The sequence below is a fragment of the Hetaerina americana genome, unplaced genomic scaffold (genome assembly GCF_022747635.1).
Source record: "Hetaerina americana unplaced genomic scaffold, ioHetAmer1.1.p SCAF_91, whole genome shotgun sequence".
Classification (NCBI taxonomy): domain Eukaryota; kingdom Metazoa; phylum Arthropoda; class Insecta; order Odonata; family Calopterygidae; genus Hetaerina; species Hetaerina americana.
Window position 1 is genome coordinate 327950 of NW_027287550.1, and position 27523 is coordinate 355472.

At 40.3% G+C, this 27523-nt stretch overlaps 1 protein-coding gene across 1 annotated transcript in view; it reads left to right on the forward strand.

The window, feature by feature from the left end:
- Nucleotides 1-486: 486 nt before the first annotated feature.
- gprs (speckle type BTB/POZ protein) overlaps nt 487-27523 on the forward strand; it is a 56282-nt gene continuing 29245 nt past the window's right edge. Inside the window, exons 1-3 of the mRNA XM_071598240.1 lie at nt 487-925; nt 1000-1229; nt 26670-26888. Of these exons, the coding sequence (XP_071454341.1) occupies nt 26781-26888 (108 nt within the window). The 5' untranslated portion in view covers nt 487-925; nt 1000-1229; nt 26670-26780. The remainder of the gene's footprint in view (nt 926-999; nt 1230-26669; nt 26889-27523) is intronic.

The window sequence follows — 27523 nt, forward strand, 5'->3', positions numbered from 1 at the left end:
TATGCATTTAGATCTGCATAATATTTAATCCAAAAAATCGAGTTATATAAATTTTTAATACATAAAATTGCACTTATATTTAACTCCAATATCTATTAATTCCACGCGTTCTATCTACCATGGCATTCCATCCTTTTGAGCGAGAGCGGAATGCTTTAAAATCAAAATAAGCAGTTCTCTACAGAAAATAAATAGCAAGGCGGAGAAAGATATCCCTGTCCCGACCCTGAGAAGATTCCAGGGCTTGCGGAGAGATGGCGAGGCGATCGGCGGCGCGGCACGAAGCACACCCTTTCCCGTTCCCGCGAAAACCCTCCCTCCCGCATCCTTCCGTCCCGCTGCATCCAGCCGCCCTCGGCTCTCCCATTGGTCCATCCGTCGGAAGGGAGCGAGTCCATTCGCGGGACTGCGGGAGGGTGGAAGAGCGGGCTGGTTTGGGTGTGTGGAGAGGGAAGGGTGCGCGGAAGGCGGAGAGTCGATCGGCGGTGAGCGTAGCGACTTCAGAAGAGCACTGACAGGCGTTCGACGCGGGCCGAAAGACGCAAGGAAGACAGAAGAGGACTGAGAGAAGAAAGACGTTGGAGGAGGAAAGAGAAGGTTGGACAGAGAGAAAGGAAGGTCGGGTCGAACCGGACGCGCAACACCCACCGTGACGTGTGCGTGGGGGTTCGATCGAATCACGCACCGGAAGGAAGAAGCTGACTGGGAAACACGGGAGGAATCGCCATTCAGTCACTGGAAGGGAAGTGACAGGGCCGAGTGACTCACAGACTTCCCTCAACACAAGGAAGGACGGACTTAGCCCCACTTTCTTTCATTCGAGGGGAAGAGAGGTGGTAGGGAGTCGAATGACAATGCTGATCCCAGAGTGTCCCCGTGCGAAGCTACTGATCATCGCGAGCGCGCCAGAGGCTCGCACATGAAGGTAACGGAGGCGGGAAAAAATCCACCCACCAGTACCCGAAAGAACTGGAGAGAATAATTGTTTTCGTTTGAAAGGACCCTTCAATACGGGATTGCTCCTGATTCTACGAGGAGGGAAGAGGAAAGGTTGGAGAGTGCCGGGACCCCGAAAGTGCCCTTCCCCCACTTCCGTCCACCGACGCTGTCCTTTTCTGGTCTTCCTGCCACAAGAGGTGGTAACAACAGGTCCTCCCAATACCTAACGGTAGCAGCTGTGTTGTCGCCGTCAACAGAGGAGGAAGACAGCGTGTGCGGCCGAGCATCAGGTTGGTGTGCCTTGTGTCTTTTCATCGGTTGTGTGCGGAGGGGGGGGGGTGAGTGCCTTCCCTACCACGGCGTCCACCCCCCTCGCGGTTTCGAACGGTTTCGCCCTTACCCTCGCCCCCCTTCTCATCTCTCTCAGAGGAGACCCATAGCTGGGAGGTAAGAGGATGGTCGAATCAAAGGCCTTTTAGTGCTGTCGTACCATCAATCTGTTCAGCATCCTTCTCTGCATCCTACCAACATGCTTTCTCTGTAATGAGTGTCGATCACCCACCCTCCTCACCTTCCTTTTCTCGGCCTCGTTGAGTGAGGGGAGCGTTGGAAGAGAGGGTTTTCTATATCCCCGCGCGCGCTCTGCCAAAGGCAGGTAGGTTGCTGACTCGAGATCGATCAGGTTGGCCCATTCCCTCTTCGCCCCCCCTCCCCTCCGGCTCCGCCCCCTTCTCCGCCCTTCCACAACCTCTCCCACACCTCCCCGTCTCCACACTTCCCTCCCCCCACCAACGCCCCGAATCCTCCCTCCTCCTTGTTTACCGTCCCCCCCTTCCCGCCTTTAACCCACATTTATGGGGGCACAAACACTCACGCACACGGATTACGCCCTCAGAGCGGATGTGAGAAACGCCTGTTGCCCCTGGTCGGTGCGGGAAGAACGCACTCTTTCGCACGATCGTGACCCTGGCGACTTGCGATTGCGAGTCAAATACCGAAGGAATCCGGGTATCAAGCGTCAAATCGTGTTGCGTGTCGTGAAATAAGTTGTATGCAATGGTAAAGACTCCCAACGGTGACAAGTGTAGTTCAACAGAGTCCTTATATATGTATATCCTTAATGGTACCAATGTCACAGAATATTTAAATACATATGTCAGAGTATCACATTGAGGACAAGAATTCTGTTTCACAAAGAAGGCGTATAATCCTGGTCAAAGCTAGCTTTCATCCTGTGAAAAGCGATGAGAATCACGATGAAGCATATGGCTTCGATCACTTGCCTCTCTCCATAATCGGGAATGAGTAAAGAAAAACCTGTAGCCTAGGGTTGACTGTAAAAACGATTGAGCACTGATGATTATACAGTATTCCGTCTCCTCCCCTAGTTATTTTTTAGAACTATTTCCACTCGAAACTTATTGAATGAAGTATGAGAGCCTATCTATTTCTTCTCATCAACCGTAAATGTTTTCTTGCATCTATTTTTTTGATAAACCGACAAGTATTTATATCACAGTTTCTTTCAAGTAATTTATTTATGTTTTGAACTGGGCCCTAGTTTATCCATTTAATAGCTTGGTTCATTAACATAATTTAGCTAAGCACTTAATATTTTTTTATTATTCATGTGTGAAACTTAATCAACAAGTTTCTTTGTTTTGGAGTAGGCGTGAACCCATCCCATATTCTAAGCAGCTCGTACATCATGCTCCCTTTTACCTCTTCTTAGAATGAGCATATTCACTGCTACGCATGAAGAAAACTGCGCAAAAATGTTAAACACTACGACCTTAATTATGATCCATATGGGACGCTGTGGCAGCCCGTCTAATTACTATACAAGTGTTCATATTTCCAGCCCGTCTTCTGTTTGCGCTCTTCGCGCTGATTAAACAAAACAGCAAAGAAATATGCCTTGAATTATTCAGGTAATTATCATTAGATTAGAATCACTCAATGGACCAGAAGATCTTACCTCCCCCTACGGATTTAACCAAAAATCTGAAGTTTCTTCTGCGTCGACTCTGTATACTATTCAGCAGTTTAAAAATGAAAATTTCCCCGGGGCCAGGACCAATGTAATGTCCTGATTACAGATTACAGGGTGCCTGAATGTAGAGAAAGCTGAGAGATGAATTACCACCCGCTTCCTCCTGACACCCGCATTGTCCATTTCAGTCCATCCTGAAATCCCTTCAGCGCAGTGGCTTCTAGGCTGTCCGACGCGACCCCAAGAGGGAGGAAATGAATAACATGAAAGCCCCCGATTATCTTATGACAGATTTAATATTTCTTAATGTTAAAATAAATTCTTATGGGACCTAAGGCTGAATTATTTTCTTCAAAAATTTTAAAAATCACTAATTAAAGTCTCCTAACCTGATGTTGATATGAAGCCGACTAATTTTTAAAATTTACGCAAGTATACCTGTATTTCTAAAAAAATACGTGAATTTCTAAGACTTTTACTATTTGACGTGTTTTCATAATTCTGCATTATCCAAAAAACTGCGGGAGATGCCACGACATTAACTTTTAACGCAGTCATCCGCTAAATGGGCGCTGCAATGCAACAATTTCAGAGTGTAAAAATCATTCCCCTTTGACCGGGATTCGAACCCGGTCTGGCCGAATGATTTTTATAGTTCTAAAATTGTTGCATTGTAATTCTGCATTTATTGAAAGATATTAATTGTCCCAAAACAGAATAATTTTAGAAAGTACGTACAAATAGTTCGTAGTTTATTGTTTGGTTAAATTTTAAGTGAATTTTCTTTTTCTTCTAGAATACACTCACAGACGTACATTCACGGCATTAGTTATTTCTGTCAATAACTTCTGGTTTTATCGTGTGATTATTCGAATTAAATTATTAATTTTAAAAAATTGTGATTTATACTCAGGTTACCACCAGCGTTCGACACTTATGTAGTTCTCGTGTCTTACAATGCATTATCAAAATGAAAATTTTACGTTAATAATCAATTTCTAACCAATATAGTTATTTTTTACGTCAAATGGAAATTATATTCACAGAGCTGTAACGAATCAGGAAACAGAGAACGAGGGACACTTAGCTAAGGGACCACCCGATTACTTATTGACCAACGACATAGGATACCACAGAAGGCGGGGGGCCCTCTGTGGGAAAATAATACCGATAAAGTGATTCATTCAATAGATCAAATCAGCAAATATCACTGATTAAAATCTAGGCAGGATTCATTCCTTACAAAATCTGGGCTCCAAACTCTAAACCGATTTTAGGTAGTTGTGACCGGCGGTCATTAAAATGCTCCTTTTTCACAAAAATAATTCGTTAAACATCACTGCCTGCTCTTTATTGTTGTCATCAAAAGAGTTGTCCCATTTTCCTTTCCTTATTTCCATAATAATTATTTTTTTAGGAGAGCTTCTAATATCACATTCGACATGCTATGATAAAAATTGGTATTTATAGCCAGCAATTGGACCGCTTCAATCCTCTTGGCCATCTTACTCAGTTGCTTCGGCACATAAATGTGATCATACTCGTATTTATGGGTTCCAAATCAATGATCTCGAATTCCACATGGAAAAGTTGCTCTGTCATAGACAACAACACTCTCAAGCCTTTTTTAAGAAAGGTAAATAATGAAAGATGCAATAATTTCGGCTAGTTGTTAAATATTCAATATAAAAACTTATAGCAATTATGAGACAAACCTAGTCTACCGTAAGCCTTGCAGTCAGCCCAAGACTCGTCTAGTTGTAGTGATGGTAAATATTATATATATATATATATATATATATATATATATATATATATATATATATATATATATATTCACAGTATAACTCTCACGCACGAAGAAGTATCCCTTCATCTTCAAACCTGATACCGATGGCGATAATTCAGTCAGTTCTAATTGCGTATTAAAAAACTTTTACGACAATTTTTTTACTGGGAAGATAACAGGTTGTGACACTATTTTAATATCCATGTCTCGAGAATCATCATTTCCATTGTGGATAGACTATTTTACAAAAGCAGATTTCATAACTCAGTCACCTCAATTGATAGTAGACTGGGTAATCTATCAATAAACCTTAATTTTATAAAGCAAAGAGCTTTCAAAGTATTGTATCAAGCCTGATAAAAGTGATTTCTCCAAAATGCCATTTATTGTATCGTGAAGATTGGAAATATTTTATAAGACTCATAGAAGCCCGTAATGTGTCGCAATGAACTCTTTAAGTACACGAAAAGTTATTGTTTTTCGTAAATATTCAATAAATTATTCTTTAAAAATTTAATAAGGCACTGTGAAATTAACAAAATAGAAACAGTTTTTCATTATTATTTTAATACATGAAATGTCAAGATATATATTTGAGTAATTATTGTCTGAAGAATAGAAAACTGACCAGCAGGAAATCCATTTTAGATGTGCTAACATTTGGATGTATTTGGAAAGCCTGATTTTAAATCATACTTGTAAGAAATCGACTACCTGATAATTTACAACTACTTAACTACGGGTAAACTATAATTATAAAGTACTTTTATTGCATGTGCAAACGGATATATTTGAAGCAATTTTCAATATTTGATCGGTTGGAATATATCTTAAGACTCCAAAGATTGATGTCGTGATTAGATCAAACAGTTAATCTACAGATAATTTGCTGTTTAATTTAAAAAAATACTTTTTTCAATTAAAAAAAATGTTTACAATCAGATATTTAAGCCGAGAGAATTGAACTATCCATCGTCGCTGATTGATTCCCCATGGGGCATACCGGGAAGAAACATTCACCAACCCGTGACAGTAAAGACCCACTAACTGCGTGAACTTTAAGTAAAAAATAATGAGAAATCATTTCGTGCAGTTGATTGTATGATTCCCTATCCTAATATTTTGACCAGATGGATGGGATGGATGGGGGCGTTATTTCCATTTCGGCATGAGACGCCATTTCCGATCACGTGGGTGAGACATGACTCTGACGAGTCCCTCATTTACTTGGGAATCGGTCGTTGACATCTGTCATTAAGTATTAAATGCTGTATTCAGGATACAATGAAAGTATTGCCATTACAGTTTACATCCATTGACGTGGATATTGTACACCACAATGAACCGTTGATCTCCGTTTGTGTTTACGGTGACCGTGTCCAAGATTTTCAGAGTTTTTTTAGAGGGACGCCATGTCTCGATATTGTTTACTCTATGAGAATTCCAATGAACATAAAAATAACCCTTAGATGGAATACGTGATATTTTTGGAATACAATGAAAACATTTTATTGATAATTTATCATAATTTTTCATAATATATACTAAAATGTACTGCAGACCTAAATAAGAGTTCTTCGATGGCCATAATAACATATCAAAAACCTTAAAATTATTAAGCCTTTCCATATTCGACCGCCCATAACTCTCATGAAGAATCTCCATATTTAGCGTTTCATGCAAAGACGATATGCCAAAGAAAATTTAGGAACGAGCAAAAATATCCATGCAGTTGACAATCCTCAATAGCCAAAAGGTATCTCGAGGATTGGATTGACAGTTTTAAAACCAGCACTAATAGAAAGGATTTCACTCTTTTAAAAGGCTGTGTTCTAAGAAGCAATTTCTTTCAACAAAGTTTGTGAACTATGGCTCATTTCCATACTCACTTTAACTTTTTCGACGTATATTTATTTTCTCAGGGTGCTGAAAAAAATCTTAATAGTGTTCAAATCTAGGAAGCCAATACGACACGCTTTTTTCTTTTCTTATTCACGTGAAAAATGGCGAATATGGCAAAATCTTTAACTATGGCTGTCAATATATTGGTTTCCCGGTTAACAGCTCTATTTTACATCATGCTTACTTTTCATTAATTATCGATAGATTAAGTGACTTAGGCTCAAATTAGAAATCACCAAAATAATTTTAAATTTTATTGCTGGATTGCTTTCTTTGAAGGATTTTTAGCAAGGAAGGTTTTTATTTCCGTTGCCGTAACATTTCTGAGCCGTAATAATTTGGATGCCCCACAACACCGTTTCAAATAACCCTCAAGCGAATGAAAATCTTTGAAATTCAACGATAACGACGCGAAATATTTTTACATGATTTTATTATTGAATCAAAAGAGAAATTTCGATATCCAGAACCAATCCTCATATCGTATCCTAGGTAAAAATTATCTTAAGAGTCCTCATGTCCTGGAGGTAATTAATAGACCTCGCTCCCCGTATAATTTTTTTATAACTGGAGTGGTCAGTTTTTGTGAGGAATCACGTAGTAGGTAAACGGAGCGAAATGTAATTCATTGCTACCCACAACGGCTACTCGATGAAGTATTGAGAGGGAATGCATCACAAAAACAGACGGAAGAGTAAATTATTGGTTCTAGGAACATCAGAGACATTCTGTTCAAAGAGATAAGAAATTTTAAGGCAAGTGTTACGAGAACATCGCGAGAAAAACTCGTCTGTGACGTTATCGACTAAGTGCAGAGAGGTATAAAGCGGCCCAGGGGAAAAGCAAACAGAATATGAAAAGCAGAAACGAGGACTTCGTTGCCATAGCGTGCTGGAGAGTGGCATCGGAAGGGGTTGTTTGGTCAGTTAATGGAGAATTTCCCTTACGTCAGCCCCTCCTTCCCTCACTCAAAGTTCGGACGGCCAAATAAAATGGTCGCAAAGGAAACAGCCCTTGTCATTGCATTAAGACAACAGTTGTAGTGAAAAGGTGATAAGAAAATACTTGGAATATTTTCACAATGAGCAACTAATTCCAATAATTCGCATCAAGCAATCAAATATGACGATTTAAAATAATAGCTATAAAAACAGAATTGGTAATAGTTGAGGGTTTTAATGCAATAATAAAATCTTCAATTTGAACAAAGTATGGTTTTCTGCCGAAAGAGGTTAATATATCAAACTTTTGATCGAAAAATATGATTTTCTTTCTTCAGCAATAACTTCAGGATGATTGTGCAACGGCAACGATTAGCTCTGTCAAGATTCGCTGCTTCCATCAGTAAAATAAAACAACAGTTTGATTGAATTCAGTTATTCTGTATAGAACTGGCCACTAATTTGTCAATTTTGAGATTTTGGATTGAAAAATATGACGGAATAAATTATTTTTCCGTATAAATTTAACCAACTCTAATTGATAACGTGTTTTCCTAGTTGATACATGCGTAACAAATACCAAGTGAGAATCCTAGAAAGGATTTGTGTTGCAGGGATTTGTTTAAGAGAATCCAAGCCCCGTAATTTATTTGTAGTGTTGGCTTCATACTGCATTACTGCGTCCAGTCAAGAGGAAAAAGCACAGCGTATGTAATATAAAGTACAACAAAAGCAGGTGCTGTAGGTATTGAATTACGAGAGTCATACAAATGCGAATAGCGAAAGAATTTTTCAAGCTTTCGGGCTTTGACTCGTGGTTATACAATTATCTAGACTTGCAATTGCAAACGCTCTTTAATTTACTAATCATCCAGTTGTTGAACAATGGGAAAACAATCTCACTACATTTTATTATATTTTTGTCAAACTTTCCGTAATGGAGAACCAGGATAAAAAGTTCATTCATAAAACTAGAATGAACCTGATGCCCTCACTACCCTGCGCTGTAGAGACTCGGTTTACGCTAACCCGAATTCAAGTGAGGTACTCCCGCATTTTTTATCGATCGCGAATTCCCAGAAGTTGCGCATTGATCGCTTAAGACCAGAGGAATGTTTGGAAAGGGTTGATTTTACCATGCTTAAATTAATCTCCCATCGTTTGTTGACGAAGCAAAAAGTGAATCATACGAAATGAATGGAGACACTGATAAAATTGAGTTTTAAAGAAATTTGCTAAAGTAAATTTGACATTAGCTAATTTAGAGATATTGATTCTCGCACATGTCTCCAAAATTCACAGCTGGAAGAATTTTAAAATATTTGAATCATGCCACATTTTCAATGTATACATGTGACGTATTGAGTCCCGTCAGTTTTACGATGTCTCGTATATATAGATTATAAATAAATCTCAGTGATGTTATACCCATTTGAATTGTAGCATTTAATGTAAAAAACACACTGCACTCCTTGAAACACCTACGTAAAACATTCTTTATAATAAACAGAATTTGGGAGCAAATTTTTAGTTCACTGAAAAGTGCAGTTATTTTCTTTCTTCTCTTTAAAAATATATTCCGGCCGTAAAAATTCATAATACGCATATCAGTACTTTGATTTAAGGTGTTTTTTTCAAGCCTGGTAGTAGAAGAGTACACTATTCACTACACTATATCTCAGGTTACTTAAAAAATGCCTTGTAATAGTGCGCGAAAACGAAAAATCGTCATAACAAAATTAACTACTCATTTACTTCTCTAATGTTACTTTATGGACGAGATTGGTTTTTTCGTTTATTTTTTAACATTTTATGTGAAAAACGAATTATTATATTTTTAACTGGAAGGATAATATTTGTTCGTTGCGTACTGAATTTAAATCCGTATAAATTTTGTTAAATTTAATTAAGAAACTCAACAACCGGTTTCAGTTCACTAAGGTCTCACTAAGCTACTGGGGTCTTTTTTTGGGAAATCGAAAACCCGTAAGGTGGGTGGGACCTAGCTAATGACCCCGCTCTTGGCCGAGGCCACCACGCAGGAGGACAAAAGGGGTGGTGGAAGGTAGGATAGGAGTGAATTCTTCATCGTGTACAAAAGGTGCGAAGTAATCTAGGGGGAGTGGGATAGAAACGATTGTCCAATTCGCAGGATAATATTTGATATTTAATTACCCTCAACAACCTCATCTCATTGTAAGACCCTTCCGCTTGGACCCCTCCATCAGCATAGTGATGCACATCTCCCAAACTCTGGGTCTCCCCACTCTTCACTTCAGCCGCACATGGTCGGTCCCTCCCGTGGGCATTCCTCTCCTCTAGTGCACTCCTTACATTTCACGCCCACGTATAGTATTCCATTGGCACGCCCACTTCCCAAATACCCCCACGCAACACCCTTCTCCTTCGGTTCGCCCTCAGAAAAGCCATTCCACCCCGACTCTCGCTTCCCTATATGTTGACTGTAAGCTTTTAATAGTTTCCAGATGGTGCACCATTAAGGTGAAAACGATCGCCTGGGGTCATATAAAAGCGGAGGGATTTTTGGTTACCTTATTACTTCAATGAACATCCGTCACTTTTACGCGAGTTTCCGCGAAGAATATTAAACACATCAATTCCTTATGATGATACTAAACATGTCTAGCGGATACCTTCGTATCGCTATGATTAACGTACAACCCATGGCAATGCAAAGGCATAGATGATTCTTTTTTCTCATTCCCTGCGATCGGGTGGAAAATTCGCCAATCATATGTTGTCTTTTTGGAGGCACCGATGTGCGTGCCTCCCATGACGCAGGTTGAATGCCTTTTTCAATCAAAGAGAGTCTTCAGTCCGTTGTTCAGAGTTCAGTCAGTTGAATGCCTTTTTCAGTCAACGAGAATCTTTGACAGTCAACAGCAGTCCAAATAGCGAGATGCCAAAAATCACAGCACTGTAGGGCCGTCCCACGCGATTTCCTCCCCGGGGCTGTCGAGATACGTCAGGCAATCGCGATTGAATCTAATCCTGCCGTGCGAAATCGCCGGTCACGTGGCCCTCGCGAGGCGGCGTGGTGACGACGTGGGTCTCACGTACGCCAATGCCCCGAGTCACGCCCCCCCCTTCCACATCGCCAGCATATCCTCCTCCTCCCCCAGCCCCCCTTCCGCCAGAACCGAGTGAGACGAACTGAAACCAAGCACGCACTGACGCGGGACACGGGGAAAAGGATTCGCGGGCGGGAGGGGGAGGAAGACGCCGCCGGAAAACTTATCGTCCTTCATTCGGCTCCAGCCGAAGTGAACAACTCCCCGAGAGTGGTGAGTGAGGGGACCGACTATATATCTGGGCGATCGATTTCTCCAGGGTGCCAGGGAGTAGGGAGGCGGAAGGGGAGGGGAGTTTGGGGGCGAGGGGCCGCAGGGCGGACGGCAGATGGGGGGAGAGGCGGCGGAAAGGGAACTAAGGGGTGTGATGGGGGAGTAGGGGGTGGTGAGAGAGGAGGAAAAGGAGGTGGGGCAAGGGGCGGAGACGGCGGCGATCCGACCGAACGCGGAAAGTGAATTGAGGAGGAAACTGGAATGATGATCATAGCGAGCGGGGAGTGTTTGATGAGGAGGAGAAGGTGAAGGTACCGTGTTGAGGGGGGGGGGTGTGCGAGGAGTGTCTCTTCCCGCTCTGACTCCATTCAACCACGGGGAAGGGAAGGGTGGAACTTCGAAACGATAAGCCCAACGGGGCCGCTGGTGCATGCCCATGGGGCGAAGAGGGCCGCTGGATTCATTGAGTCATGAGAGCACGGCAACGAATCTCAGTCGCCGCAACATCAAGGGTATGTCGGTAACATATGGACGGATGACGTGGGCATGTGGAGCGGAAAAAAATCAATGGGCAACGGCCGCGTGGCAGCTCGACCAGGTGCCCGCCTCCTCTTTGGCGAATGCTGCTGCCATTCCCTCGAAGCACTCTTTTGATCCGGAGGGTGGTAGGGGTTAGTTGGAGGGCGTTCAACTATCAAAACACAAATATGAACTCTTACTGTGGAAGTGGAACATTAAACCATTAAACCTTAAATATTGGGAATTTGGGATTACAATTTGAAGCAACCGTTAAGGTATGCAAAACCCGTTACTTGCAGCAGGTTACTTATCAGTAGGTTACTTGGCAGTAGGTTTTAGAAGCTCGAATAATGAAGACGGCCTCAATCTTCATCTTGATTTCCAAAGCTAAATTCTGATAGGCTTTTACAAGTGAACCATAACTACCGTGGAATCGAGGACTAGGACTTGAACGGATGAAGACTGGAGAGACTAGGTGCCCGTCTTGTCAGAGTATTTTCAAAATATTTTCTCTACGAGAAGTGCCGTGAAATTACGGAAATGTTTCTATTGCAATATTGAGAAGGGAACCTGGCATATATTTGAAGTATCGACTCTAATACTGACCCAAATCTTCGATCATCCGGATTCTGTCATGCGTCTTCATCCAGATGTTACCAAAAGATCGAATTTTTCCCGCGGGAACTATGCACGTGATTTTAAAAATACTACTCAATTAACAAATGTTACGTTCAAGATTTATTGAAATCCAACTTGACAAAAGTAAATTCTGCTCTTTAAGAACGAGACCATCAACTAAATTAGTGTGTCAATGTTCAACGCACTGAGGTACTCGGGAACTCACGATTAAGTGCTTCACAATTTGAATTCAGTCAATTCCGTTAAATTATTTGGTCAGTGTATGAAGAGTTCTCAAGAAAGAACGAAGTAAAAAGTATTGGAGCACTTCTACTTGGCACAGTCATATTACAATTTAGCAGCGTACCTCACTTAAAATCATTTAAGTTCGGGGCACAAAAGAGAGGTATTTATTGCGCCACATTAAGAAATCATTTGAAGATAACTCAAGGTTACCAAATGAGCGCACTGATTTGAAACTACAAGTTTACTGGAGTATACTACAGGTCGTTTAGCACCTCCTAGCCCATGCCATGTGAGCTAGATATTTTACTACGTGTGCGTGTACGTCCCATTACGCCCCTTTTCCCACCTCGAGCAGAGGGGTTGTTTTCTGCTTCAACTTCAATTGGGAAATGTCGAGGAAGAAAAGTTTGAAATGGCATGATTTTCCATTAAATCGACGACGATTTTTTTTCCAATTCATCACTCGTGCGCCAAAATTTGATGATATGCAATAAAGGAAACTGTTTATTCGGCTGTTCTGGACACGCCATATCGGTTCAAGAGAATCCCAGTGGCTGGTTTCAGCCGATAGAGTGTTATTTTCCACCTGGGAGCTTATTTTTTCCAGTTTTAATCTCCTGATAACGGCTCAATACGCTGGTTCCATTTTCCTCCATTTATTTCCGTCATCCAGCATTTGTGTATTATGTGTGTGTGTGTGTGTGTGTATATATATATATATATATATATATATATATATATATATATATATATATATATATATATATATATATATATACACACACACAGTCCGATCTGTAAAAGGCCTCAGAGAAGGCCGAAAGCTTATACTTTTTGAAATCCGAGGGTCCTTTAACGTGTTATCTATTTTATTTTTGTGTTCTATTGCGCCGTCCAAATATTATAATTATATATATATATATATATATATATATATATATATATATATATATATATATATATATATATATATGAAATGAAAATAATGGTTAATATTACAATTATAATAATATTTATCATTTTTTACCACTCCTGAACATCCAGATTTATTGCTTCTTGACAACCGGAACCCATAATCTTCTCGGGGGGGGGGGACCTCATGTACAAAGTGAAGGGAACATAATTTCAGTCGAGGGTGGAATATTGACGTCACCACCGACAACCTCCTCGAGAAATAAAAACAAGCACTCTCCCATCCAACCGACAAACCCAATTACTCCCACCACCGCTCCTGGTTCTCACCCCACCCCTCCCCCACTGCGCCTCCACTCGTCGTTCATCCCCCGCCCTCTCTCCAAAAACTCAACTCCATGCTCGCGGGACCCTCTTCAGAGGAGCACTCCCTTCCCTGCGGTAAGCCGTCGAAGGGATCGATCTGAATCAAGAGCCTGCAAAGTTGCTGCTCTATATTAGAAACCGCACACGATACTCAGCGTTGGCCTCCAAAAAGTCAAGGAAAATCAGGACAACAATTCTTAGGAAAAAATATTTGTTTCATTTTTATAGTTCGAGAGGTGCCAGCTCTAACAAGTACTTTTCGGCAAAAGAATGGAGAAAAAATGAATTTTCTCCCACCATTAAGCTTCCGCGTTCGAATATTTTATTCAGATGATTATTATAAAACATTGACACATTGATTGGGGTATGTATTGCGTAGTTTTTCATCAGAAATGCAATATTTATTAGGAATTGTAGTGGAAATAGAAAAAGTATTTAATGAAAAAGCGCTAAAAAAGTATGCGAAAACGACGAAGTTACTTGGTGAAAAATGAACGAATAAACACAAAAAAGATTATTATCTTTACTCTTGGATAAATGTTAGGTGATGGCATCATTCTTTTTTAATTAAAATAAAATGCAACAATTTCAGGATGTAAAAATCATTCGCCTTGACCAACTTTTTTCAAGTCGAGAGTGCATTTCCCTCTGTATCTTTTTCCAAATCATTCAAATTTAAAATGGCTTCAAGCTGTTATATTTCGACGTCTCTTTAACCCCTATTACTTCTGACGAAAGTTGAAAATACCTGTTGCTCACGTGAAGTCAATAATGAAAATATTACTCGGCGTTTATGTGCACAGCGCTGACATTCTACGATACCTGTACAATTTAAGACTTTGAAACTGGGCTCAAGTTGCTCACTAATTTCATTTACCCATGATAGAAGTGGCTACGATTTCGTGGACAAAATATTTTCTTGGTCAAATGCATCAAAGAGCTGGAGAGATAAATAAATTTCCATGGCTGTGACAATTCAAGGTAGTGAAGAGAATGCACTTTCTAACTGGAACAAGATGTGAAGCCAAATTTTATTTCGTTTTTTAATGGAAAATATTTAATTTATATTCGCGGATGCCCATTTTTCAAGTTAGGCAAACTCAAAAAAGGGTCATTTCAAATTATTAGAGGAAATATACCCATTTTAATTGCTTCCATACAATACTGTGATTGTACACATCTTTCGCCTCCGTTACATTCATAAACTCACTCAGTACATGCTCTTATTTACCTGGGCCTTCAAATATTGCTCGTCTTGAGAGTCTCTTCGCCCACATTTTCCCATGAATTTATCGGGCAGTTACTTCCTCTCTTGCTTACTCTACTCTCATATCTATTAATTTAGTTTAGTGAATCGTCTATCATCCATCCATCCATTCTCAGCGCGGCCAATCAAAAGTTAAAAAAGTATTCCGTGACTATCAATCGACGGTGCAGCCAACTATTTTGTGCCCACCCATTCCTCATCTTATGCTTCCTAATTTTAACATGGACGCTCCTCAAGTTTACACCCAGTGAAACGCATTCATGTTCAAAACGTGAAATTTCTCTCCGAGTTGAATTGTGGCTAATGGAACAACTAATAAAACTAGGCATGTACTTCAAAACAAATATAAAACGTGGCGCGGTTTGGTTAACACGTCAAAATTACAGAAAATGCGTGCATGTATCATACATTTTACAAATATTTTTAAATGGTTAATATTCCCGATTTTTGTTCTTTAAATTCAATAAACCGCTTTAAGCCTCCTTCCAAATAAGTTTGGAAGGAGGCTAAAATCTCACTAAATACTCGTCTCTAAAATTGTAACTACACTTCGATTTCTATTTTTAAATCCAGGACGGCGATCATTCTGTTCCCGTTGGCCAAAGGTAAGGTCTGCATTAGGACCAGTGCGATTGTTAGAGGGCACGGGAGAGTGAGTCCTCTAGCGTTATTAGAAAATAAGTACCCCACAGAGGGCAGCTGCCTGTGTGCAATTCAAGGCGTTTTTTGATGCCTCGCAAACAATCTTGAATGTGATCATTTCGTGTGATACTAGCGGAAACGCTTCGTTCTCACCTGGCTGCCAATATCCTGCCTTGGTACAACCCGAACCTCTCTAAAGTGTTGCATGGTTGCATAGCAGCGTTATGTGTATATGAGTAGGTGGACGTGGAAGTACTGACTGGCATATCTGGCTTGCCAGAACGGTAATTCTGAAGCCTATTTTTGTCTAGTTAGATGGCTCAAATCGTATTACTTACCATAGGAGGCGCATGCTCGTATGCGTCAAATCCTCCAAGTACTCATGTATGCCAAGGATCTTTTTAACAGACATTAAAATAATATTCTTGAGGGTAGTTATGGTTTTTTTAAAGAAGTATTCGTAAATGGAAAATACACGTGGCACGGCCTACGCATAAAAGATTTTGGGCATTCAAACTTGCCTTCACTGGGATCAAAAATTATGACAGAAAAAAGGGTAAATATATATATTTATTAAGGAACTGTTTTGTCTTTATCTGGATGCTCAATATATGATGGAGTCTTAAATAAAGGATACCTACCCGTGCAGTTTGAAATCTATATGATTTTCTCGGACTACAGGGTGCGGCGCTTAAATCTGGACTAGCACGCGTTGCCTCGAATGAGATTTCCTCGCCGGGTTAGCGAAACCTTCCCCAGACTTCTCCGAAGTATTATACTTTGCCACAATATCATAAACAGTTGATCTGGGGTACCAGAAGAATCGAACTATTTCGATGTACAACGCCCAGCGCGAACACTTTCGATAATAGCGGCTCTTCGATTGTACTCCGCACTTGTACGTAGCATCTCGGCTATTTTGAGGTTATGATTGTTTACTAGAGGCCTACAGCTTTCAAGAACGCCAATCGCGACCTCCAGTGGAACTACGATATGGCGGGAAATTCAAATTGAAATTTGTCCGGATTTAAGTACTGCACCCTGTAGATGTAAATTCTAATCCCCCAATATTCCTTAAGTCTTTGTCAGGTTAATTTTGTGAATTACTGGAGGGAAATACACCCTAACAATTTGGCAATCCTGTGTTGTACAGGTTTTTAGCGCAGCAATAATTGACCATTTTAACAGATAAATTGTTACCTTGTCCTATTTCCCTAATTAGAACTTTTCTGATGGGTCCACGATGTACTCTAATCGGGATCGTACCAGTATTTTTGAAGAAATATTCTTCACTTTGGGACGGTGGTTCTTTTCCCGCTAGGTTTTAGAATGCTTGTACGTAAAATGACTTCCAAAGGTTGAGAAATTAGCACCAGGTATCCATTACTACCACCGGAAGCATTTGAACGTGAAATATGTCCTATGATACGTACATCACTGAAGAAGTAGATACATTTCAACAGGTACAAGGTACAACAACAGATACAAGACTGCATTCTTAAAAACTTTCAGATACTGAACTATTCGATTATTTTAAAGTGGTTGAAGACACATCGGATACACGCAGCCGACAGTTTTAGAAAATTGATGCCAAACCACTGCTGCACGGTGCCATATACTCACTGATGGTTCCATAAATGTTATCGACACTTCCCCAGCGATGCGTTCCCAATTCGGATAATTGTGTATCGAATTAAACATGCATCTATTTTTGCTAGATATGGACTAGTCATGCTCATGTAACAATTGAACGGCGGTCATGAACAATCGTATGATTTCCCCATTCAGAGACTGCAGCTGGTTGGAGAAATGCAGTAGTTTCGCGACCACTGGGAGAGGATTATAGAGAATCAAATCATTCTCAGAATGAAAAATTAAAAAACTAAGTTCCGTCATCAAATACCGCAGACCGCATGAATTACATGTAGACGGATGCGCCGACCCGGATATGAACGGTTTTTCCAGTTGAAGCCTTTGTCACAGGAACTCCGTGCTCTATTTAAAAGGTGACTATCGCTAGGCATATGCTTCCTTTTTAAATCTATTATTGTGGTATTACCGAAGATTATTGGAAATGTATGCTCATTTAATTGATTGGGAAATATTGAGACAGTAAATGGACGTATAGCAGAAGGTGGATATCCGTAATAATTTACCCGTTGGACATTTGCTGTCTTTGGCGTAACTAATGAATTTACATAGTTAATTTCTTCATTTCAATAATCCCCAGTTGGAGGTAGCCAATACGGTATAACTACTAGCACATGATTTTTGGCGGAAATATATGTTAATTTTATAAGTTTTGTAGGAAAAAATATTGAAATCGAGGTAGTGAAAATATTGAGTCATTCAAAGAATATCCTGGATTCTTTTTCATTAAAAGTAAAAAGAAAACACTATGAAAACTCAAAAATGACAACACAGAAATCTTATTTTATCATTAAATCAAATGTTAAATAAAATAAATGCACTTTTTAAGTTGATTCCGTGCCTTTTCGTGTACGTAAAGACAAGTTGAGGTGTTTTCTTTTAGGTATGGAAGCATTCATATTTCGTCAGTGATTAATTATTACCCTCAATTGACCCAAAAACCCAATGTATAAGCAAAGGAACACAAAATATAAACAGATTCAAGGATCATTTTGAACAACGCTTCCATAAAATGTGAGTGAAGTCGCTTTATTCATTAATTTACTTTTGCATTAGTCCGAAAACAGCACTTGCTTTGGGCTTTTAACAATCATATAACGCTTTGACAATTACATACATGCATGCCCTAGGTGAAGGAAAAATTACCTAGGCGGGAATCGAACCCGCAACCTCTGGGTTGGCAGACGAGGTGATTTAGTCAATAAAATCTCGGAAGATATGATTCGCTCAGTATCCCATCGCATTTACTTTTCCAGTAAGTGTCTTTCGTCTAAGATTCTGGACAGCCAAAATAATTAGCATCTTTTTCCTTGTACCCTCGTCGTTTTCCTTTCCATTAGGCTGTCAGTAGATAAACGCTTGCCATTTTCTGTCCAAATCCAACTGTTCAGACGTCTCCAAATTCCACCCACCCACCTCCTCGCATCCCTTCACCCTAATCCGACGTCTCTTTGTCTCCCGCATTCCGTTCGAATTTCTTTCTCCAATCTTGTCAAGTCCCACGCCTCTCCAAACCTTATGGCCCTTGAAACCATACGCAATCCTTCCTTGAGAGTTCCCAGTTTCCAAGCCAAGTCGATTATCCTTCCATTTACTTGCTTTTAGCATGAATGAAGAAGCCATGAGAAGAGCGAAGGAAGAAATTGTTCGTCAAAACCAGTTCGATGGACAAAAAGTGATCATATTGAATTCAATCCCGATCCATGAAGATCGAATTGAGGGTAGTAGCGGAAGGAAAACTGGATGGGCAGAAATGCGGAGGGAGGCCAAGAATGGAATACTCCGAACAGACACGCGAGATGTGATTGCAGGATTTAGTATTGAAGAGATAACGAAGAGCCCACGTGAGGAGATAAAGTAGAGGAGAACTGCGGGAAATCAATCTTCGGATTGTTAGCTGTGATGATGAAAGACGAGGTGGGAAATATAATATTGGGGAAAAAGGAGAGGCAGATTACGGTCGGGGGGAGTGCGCAAGGATGGGAAGGGAATATGGAAAGGAAGCGAGGGCGCAGGAGGGGTGTGTAGGAGGAGTGGAGAGGACTCCGGCAACCTGTTGAGGGGGGACCACCGGATCGATCAAGCGATTCAAACGGAGACGGCACGGGGGGAGGAGAGGGGGAGGAGCCAATGGTGGGGCGAAGCGAGGGGGTGGGAGGGAGGGAAGGAAGGAGAGGGGGTGAAAAAAGAGGCGTAGGGACACTGACACATGGGGGGGAAGAGGGCAAGGGGGGAGTGGAGGGAAAATGTTCCTCCTCTCCCCTGGATTCACGCCCGCCCTGAGATTGGTGCCAACGCAATTTTACGGTGGAGGCCGATCTTCAGTTTGCTATCTCGAGGAAGTCCCGAACTCGAAGTGTAACTCAAGCACCAACATAGAGTTCTTTTCGTTACGCATAAACATATGCACTATCGAGAATGCTACCGATCCGGATCTGAATCGAAGACCCCGGCTTCATCTCCGATGTTATCTAATCACCGTGCTGGGTGCTCAAGGATTAGTACCCTCAAATCAGATGACCTATTTTCTGCACCGCTCCAACCCATTCTCCTCCCAGCTACACTCCCCCATTAGTTTGACTCTAAATTTACATGCGTCAACATGATATTTTCCCTTCTCACTCTCTTTCAATACGCCAGAGTGGTGCTAACGCATGGACACAGGAAGCGTAGGACCAAACATCATCTCTAATTCTTTCGACCCATTTACCTGTTCCATTATGGTTTTAGAGAGACCTACTTAGAGATCGTTTATTGTATTCAGAAATCATATTTAAGAATTTCACAATAGATGGTCCATTCTGCTTCCGGGAATTTCCGTTGCGTGGGTTGACTTGTTGGACAACAGTTTCGCCGCCATATATAGGAGTCACTGGCTAGCCCGGAGCGTTCTAATTGGTTGTTCCTTGGTGGTTAGGTGGAAATACCCTTTTCCACGTCGATGTCAGGGTGTAACTGCTCTCACGGTTGAAATTCCCCGGATTTTTCTTGAAATCTATCGTTTCTCTTGTGAGCCTCAGGAAACAGATTATTTTTTCCCTTGCCAGCAATTTTATTTTGGCCGAACTCAATTTTGTAGCCTGATTCCGACCACGCATGTTCAGCGATTACCGAAAGTCAGAAATGTGTATTTTCCGTGGCCCTTTTGTGTTCATTAATTCTGCATCTAATGGACCTTCCTCGTTGCCCGATATAGGATTCTCCACTTGTACACTTACTCTCATATACAAGTACTTGTATTCCTTCGTACATGAGATCGAGGATCCGGTCCTTAGGCTTTCATCTACATCTACTTAATACCCCGCAAGCTGCCGCAAGGGCGTGTGGCGGGGGAGGCTTTGGGTTGATATAAAAAAGTGTCGACTCTCGGCAATCGCAGCATGGAACGTCAGTCAGATAGACTTCGCGGAAGCCTTAAGATTAATTCAATAATCACAATATTCCTAGTGACAGGCAAACGGCTAATTTAACACCTATTTTAAAAGAGGAAACAGGGAGGAACTGATCTATGACAAATCTATTTTCCTCACATCCATATCATGCAAGGTCATGAACATATAATTGTTAGTTCGATAGTCAAACACCTCGATAGTCAAACACCTCGATATTCAAGAGTTATCAACGAAAGACCAGCACGGTTTCGGAAAGGGTAGACGCTTCCAGACACAACTTGCAGTTTTTGTTCATGATATTTGGAGTTTGGGAGACAAACCTTCGACAAAGCATCTCATTGCAAACTACTCACCAAGCTAGAAGCCTATGGCATAGATAAATATAACCTGTTCGGAATTAAAGACTTGTTGAATGGTGACGTACAAAGGGTATCCATATATATATATATATATATATATATATATATATATATATATATATATATATATATATATGGCGTTATTTTTAATGCAGCTGAAAGCACTTCTGCTGTTCTCCTACAAAGTTTTCCTCGGATCTCTCCTATTTCTCCTTGCGTGAACGACATTAACTCCGTGGTCAATAGTAAGATGCGCCTATTTGCCGACGACGCTGTGGTTTACAGATATATGCGTTGACCTAAGGATAAACTATCTTCAGCAAATGGTCTTAATGCTATACAACGTTGGTGCGAGACGTGGCAATAGAATCAAACTTTAAAAAGTGCGTTGTGGTGAATTTTTGGAATGAAGAGCAATTGCCTCCCGAACTCCTACTGCATCATGAATACTGAAATAAAAAGTGTAGACTAGATTTAATAATCAGGCATTACCCTCACTCACGGCCTCTCTTGGACGGAATATGTGGACAAGCTAGCAAACAGTGAGAATTTATTAAAAGTGCATTGGAAAAAATGTGACGTGACGGTGAAGAAAATATCTTTCACTAGTTATGACTCATTTAGAATAAGTCGATGGTATACGGTATCCTAATGAAGTTGGATGGATAATCAATTTAGATCTCCTGCAGCGTAGATGAGCTAGGCTTGAATAACGTGATGGCGTAAGCTGAATAGCGTATCTAAGTTATTAGAGAAACTGGGGTAGAAATCACTCAGGTGTTAAAGGTTAAATTACAGATTAAATCTCTTCCATGAATTGGAAGGTTTCATTAGCAATAATGTTGAGAATATATTATTGGCCCGATAGTACTACGGTTGGAGAGACCATGTCAGTAAAATTAGAGAGATTAAGTCCAGTAGAAATACATTTAAGATGTCATTTTCCTCACGAACGATATTGGATCAAATTAATAGTATCCGACCGTCTCAGGGGGAAACTAGTTTTCTTTTTTTCGTTCTAAATAGCCTAGTAATGTTATTATTATATCATCTAGCCGTAGTTATTGTCCTTCTTTTTACTAACAGCTACCCTCATATGCGTACCGAAGTATATCTCACTTAGATATCGTAGTACGTGTACCTGTATTTTTAATTACCTACATTATTTGAATTATTTTACAGATATGTTGTAACAAAAAATTTAGGAAAAGTTAATTTTTGGTATTGAATTTTTGGTGTGTAATCGCTCACCATGTAAATAAATAAAGACATTCTACATCAAACGTAACTCTCTTTTCCTTCGTGATGCTTTCAAGCCTTCTTATTTCATTCTCTAGTCTTCTCAGAACTCGATTTTTTTCATTTCCTTGTCCTATTCGTTCAATTTTATATCAATATTTTTTCATTGCAATAATCTCTTTTCTGCTCTTGTTACTTTCCATTTGTCGCTGCCATTGGAATATATGCTCCCAACAATTTTAATAAATTTTGCGTAAAAGCTGATAGTAAACACTTCTCCTGGTATAAATTCTGAGCTGAATTGGCTCAGTATATTTAAATATATTCAGACGTTCCTCTATACCATACTCCAAAATCAAGTATAATAACCGTTTCGGTTTCAAGTTATTTAAATTTATTTTGGAAATAGTTTATTTCCACCTTATCCAACTTTTTAATGCCTATGATTGAAAAAATATATGCATAAAAATATGAAACAGTAAGTCAAGTACGTGTTTAACTAAGTCATGCGTGCATTCGATGTACTGAAATATAGTATGTAAGTCGTAACTCAATTCCTTGCCCGTTGATTTCAACTTAGATGAAGTGACAGAGGTTGTGCGTCCCGATGCCCTCTGGAACTATAGTCGCTCTCGGTAGGATCGCCAAAGCCAAATGGGGCAAAGGATTAGAGCCAGACGAATTGGTAATAATGCGGGCTCAGTAGATTAGTGAGGTAGAGTTAAAGGCATCTGAATTTAGCTGTGCGAGTATTCAAGTTACTGTCTTCTTTCAAGCGATATTAAAGATGGAAATTGGAAGGTTCCTTAATTACTCAACTATGATCCAAAAAAAACAGCAATGCCACTTGACTACAACGGAACTTAGCTCGCGGGATAGGTTTCATTCTCAAAAGCAGGAGCAGTAAGGCTGTGATGTTCGTTATCTGTTGCAGTCACAGTCGAGTAAAAGTAAGATTTAAAAGAGAACCGCCTAGGTAGGGATTGTGGTATGGAATATCATGACAATGTTAAGCAAGAGATGGGAGGGAGAAATTATGGATTTTTAGGGATTAGATGAAGTAAGAAGGAGTGATGCAGAACTGCTGCAGAGATTGATACATAGTAAGTTGTGACGAAAGTCATAAGTTGGCTGGAAGTTTCTTCACCCGTTAATCTAACTGCGAGCATTTTAATTAATTCCCCAACTATATTCATAAACTTCAATTTAAATGCAGCTAAATGCTCATTTGAATATGAAATCGAGAAATCAGAAGAAGTAAAAAAAGTTTCGCCGTTTGCCTCTTTGGAGGGAGGGAGTAGGTGTGGGGAAGCGATATTGCCTTGAAGGCGATGAGCTCTGATGATGAGTTCATCGAAACTTCGGCGGAGTTGGCGGACCTAACCCAGTGGAAAACACGAGAATATTTCAGTAAATCTACATATTGCTTTGATTTTATTAAACTTTTACACAAACTAGAATTTTTGGAACCATCACAGTGATTATATCAATCTATATTGAACACAATTATTGGAAATGAAATCCGAAAATTTTTTAATTTCTATAAGACCTTGGACTACCCAGAAACTTCTTGGTTCTCCCGGAATAATCTATCCTTTTCCTGACTAAATCCCCCGCCGTGACCTATTTTCCAGGCCTTTAGAAAGAAATTTAATGATGTAATCGAATGCCAATCCAAGAATATCTGAATTTTTGGGAAAAGTTCAATTTTCAGAAAGCAATTCAAACTGACACACCAAAAAAGTTGGCAATTTTCGTCTTGGAATGTTTCGCATTTGCCAACAAAATCTGTATTGTCACGTTCGCCTTGCGGAAATGTAGCCCTATTTCTGAGTTGACTTTATATTGAATTGTATAAGTCTTTTGAAATTTCCGTTACTAGTTATGTACGCGTTTAAGTTTGCCCAATAGTAAATTTTGTCGAATTACAAATAGATCCGTTTCTACGTTCCCGCAAACTACCAATCCTTCCGAATACATGCACTATATTTCGTATCATTCCGAAAAATAAGTATCTTTGAATGGATGGATTTAACTATTTAAAACTTTTACAAGAACCAAGTCTCCCAAATCAATTGCGTCTCTAGCCCAAAATAAGTTATTTCACCGTCGCCCTAATTGAAAAAAGTTATCTTAATGTCGTACCCTGATTGGTGCTATATAAAATTCAGTGATTATGCGCTGAAAAAAATGATATGCAGGTGAATTGTGGCAAACATTTTCATGGTCCAAGGTTCAAAAGATAGAAATTGGGCCTACATAAATATATTAGTTCATTTTAAATGACATTTTTGCCTTTTCACTTTGATGTGCTTTTACTCTCTTAAAAAACTCCAACTTCACCCCATGATACCGGCGTAAACACGCTATCTTTAGTAATGAGATGCTACTTTAAGGTGATGAAAAGCGTAGTTAAGTAGTAAATGGTTAATTAGTGCAAATAGGATTGCAGTGGATCTTCACCTAAATCTCGGATCGTAAAAAACTACGGGTTTTTTACGACATCTTCACAATACGTGTTTCTCCGGCTTCCAAGAGTTGTTGGCAATTTATACTGAAGCTTTTAACTTTTAAATGAAGTTCAGTAGTTCATAAGAATCGCAGGTGATGGACATTCGATAAATAGCGATCTTTGCGGCTTAAAAGATGTGGCTTCTGATCTCGTAGCAGACGGATCCCGTCTAACACAAAATAAAATTTTCAAAAATTAACTAAAGAATTTTCTATGACGGTTCCATACGCGAGGGAACACCGAATACCCACGCATTATAATCGTAATTCTGAATATATGAGTATTTCATCCATTCGTCTGACGCAAATTCTTCGTCGCCAACCGTTCGAGTGCCATTTGTGACGTCTTCCTACGTCACTGCCAGATTCCACCTCGACGAACTTAATGCGACAGTGCGTAGGAAGATGTAAATCCCTCGAATGGAACGAATAAGATACGGAGGGTTAAAAGCGGGGGCGTGGTGCGTGGGAGTGTTTGGTGAGGAAATTTTGACGGGAGTGGGGATGGAAGGAGGGGAAGAAATGGCGTATCAGGGGATGGCCGGGCTGTGAGTGGGAAGGAGGTGGGTGATTTGAAGCTGATGGATGGCATATAGGGTTCTTCGTAATACACGGAAAACCGGCCTTGGAAAAATGGGAACGGACATCATAGGCAGAAATAACTAAAGTAGGATTCATTTCCAATAAGGAGTAAATTTTATTTCACCATCAGTTTTTTAAATGTCTTCAGGCACTGTAATACTGAAATAATTTTGTGAAAAGATTTCTCTTTTAGAGAAAATTAATGGACACACTTTAAATAGAATAGTAGGTACAAAGTTTTTTTTTAGCCTAGTTAACAGTTTTCGAGCAGTTACGGTCGGCTCTTGATTTTATTGAGTGTTCACATCTTTAAAATATGACTCACGTGATGGCAGACACACCATTAAGGGCAATGAGTTTAATAGAGATTATCCATACACGTAGTTACCTTAAACCGTAGGGGGAGCTCTGGAAATTTCCCAACAGTTGATGAAGGAGACGATTAAGGACCATTTTCCCATGTTAGAATACTAAAATTATTGGTAGTTATAAATCTTTGCGTCTTCTAGACAACCTAGTGCCAGCTGGATATTATGCTAGGCAACCAAAATCGTACCACAAGTCAGTTCTGCAGTTTTTCGATGCAACGCTATTGACATATCATTTGATTTCCTCTTATGTTATCCCACACTCCGAAGAACCTCACATGACTTGGGGTGAACCTCCATGCCGTGCCCTCCGAAACCATTCTATGGGCTCTTCACCGTATTGGGTGGTAAATAGTATATTGGTTAATTCGTCATTTAGTTAATACTCAGTTATTCCTTGAGGCATCAAATGTTCTGCGTCATGGAGGCTTTGACGCATGTCGAAAACGTAAAAACACAATGAACCAAATAAAAAGTAACTTAATCACAAGTAGTGCAACTGGTTGATACTCGTATAAAATGTTCGCGGTCATAGAAAACTATTTCGCGACGTTGGCTTCCGAAAAGCTTTCGAAAAATGTAAAGAACTATTTCCGTTTATCATTTTCTTCTCCATGTCCACAAAATTTCTACTCAGTCTGCTATTCACAACGGCGACAAACTGCGACTGCAACTTTTCCTCTTTCTTTCTCTCTAACAAAATATTATCCCTTCTCATGACAACATAAAAAGCCTACACTTCTTATTATTAGTGACTCCTCATTCCTCTCTACTTCGAATATCTTCCGCCGAAGGAAGTAGAAAATTGGATTGTGAAGTGAAACATTGCTTTCTGATACGGTGGTGTTTGAAAGGGCCTCCAAAGGCTTCCTCGGAAGGCCTGGCAAGAAACTCGAAATCATATGACCTGGTTATTATGTACCACTATCAAATTGTCTCTCTAATATTTTTCCGCCGAATTTTATTGAAGTTGAACAAAGGGACTTTGATTGATTTTAATTGATTTTGATTAACATTAACTAATTCCTTTTAGTTTTGATAATATTACTGTGTAATTTTTTCAAGGATCCTTGTCCCTCAACCGCAAGCGGTTTATATAGCAAATGAATCTCCTTCTCATTTTTTACAGCTTCTCCTCTCGTCTTTTGGGTTGAGGGATAGTTACGAGCAGACCATCAAGAAGAGGGGATCGTCTTCGGGTGGAGGGGGTGGGAGCACTCTACGAGGCGGCGCCACATCAATGCCAGATCAAGACATGGCGGCGGTGGAGGTTGGAACAAGCGGGGGCATAGCGGCGGCGGCAGCGGCGGCCGCCGATGAGCCCGACCTCAGCACATTCGAGAACAAGGTGGGCGGCATTCGAGGGGAATGGGACGCCGGAGAGGGCAGAGCTTAACACCAACGCTCGGGGATATAGTGTGGCACATTGTCCGATGAAAATCTGCTCACGCAGAATTCCCGTTGATGGGCAATCCAGAAAATACGTCCGCAGGTTAAGGGTTGGAAGGGTCTGGGGAACTGGACGATAAGGTCTAGAAGGACAGTGCGGGTCGTGGGGCATTAAAAATGTTCACGTTTTTTTCTTTGAGTATTACAATCACATAATTTCAGTTGTTTTTGTACATCGAACATTGCGGAACCTTCCTCATGGACCTTAACCTGTTGAAAAACGTTGAGTGTTCTGATGACCCTTAGGGCTAAGCTGGAAACACAATTAGAATTACTCCTCGAAGGGTTACCAATGGCAGACATGTCGAAGGGTAAGGAACCAGACGAATGGTAAACCGTACTTTCCTCAGTGAGTGATTGATGGTGTCATGTAAAAAAAAACATTATTGAGGAAGACAATGGAAAACCATTTCAAGTACTCACCTCACGATTTAAAGATGGACTTACGAGTAATTTCTTATTAGCTGAGACCAATGGGGCAGTTTTCAGTCTGCGTTCATCCAAAAACTACATCTACATCTACATAATACCCCG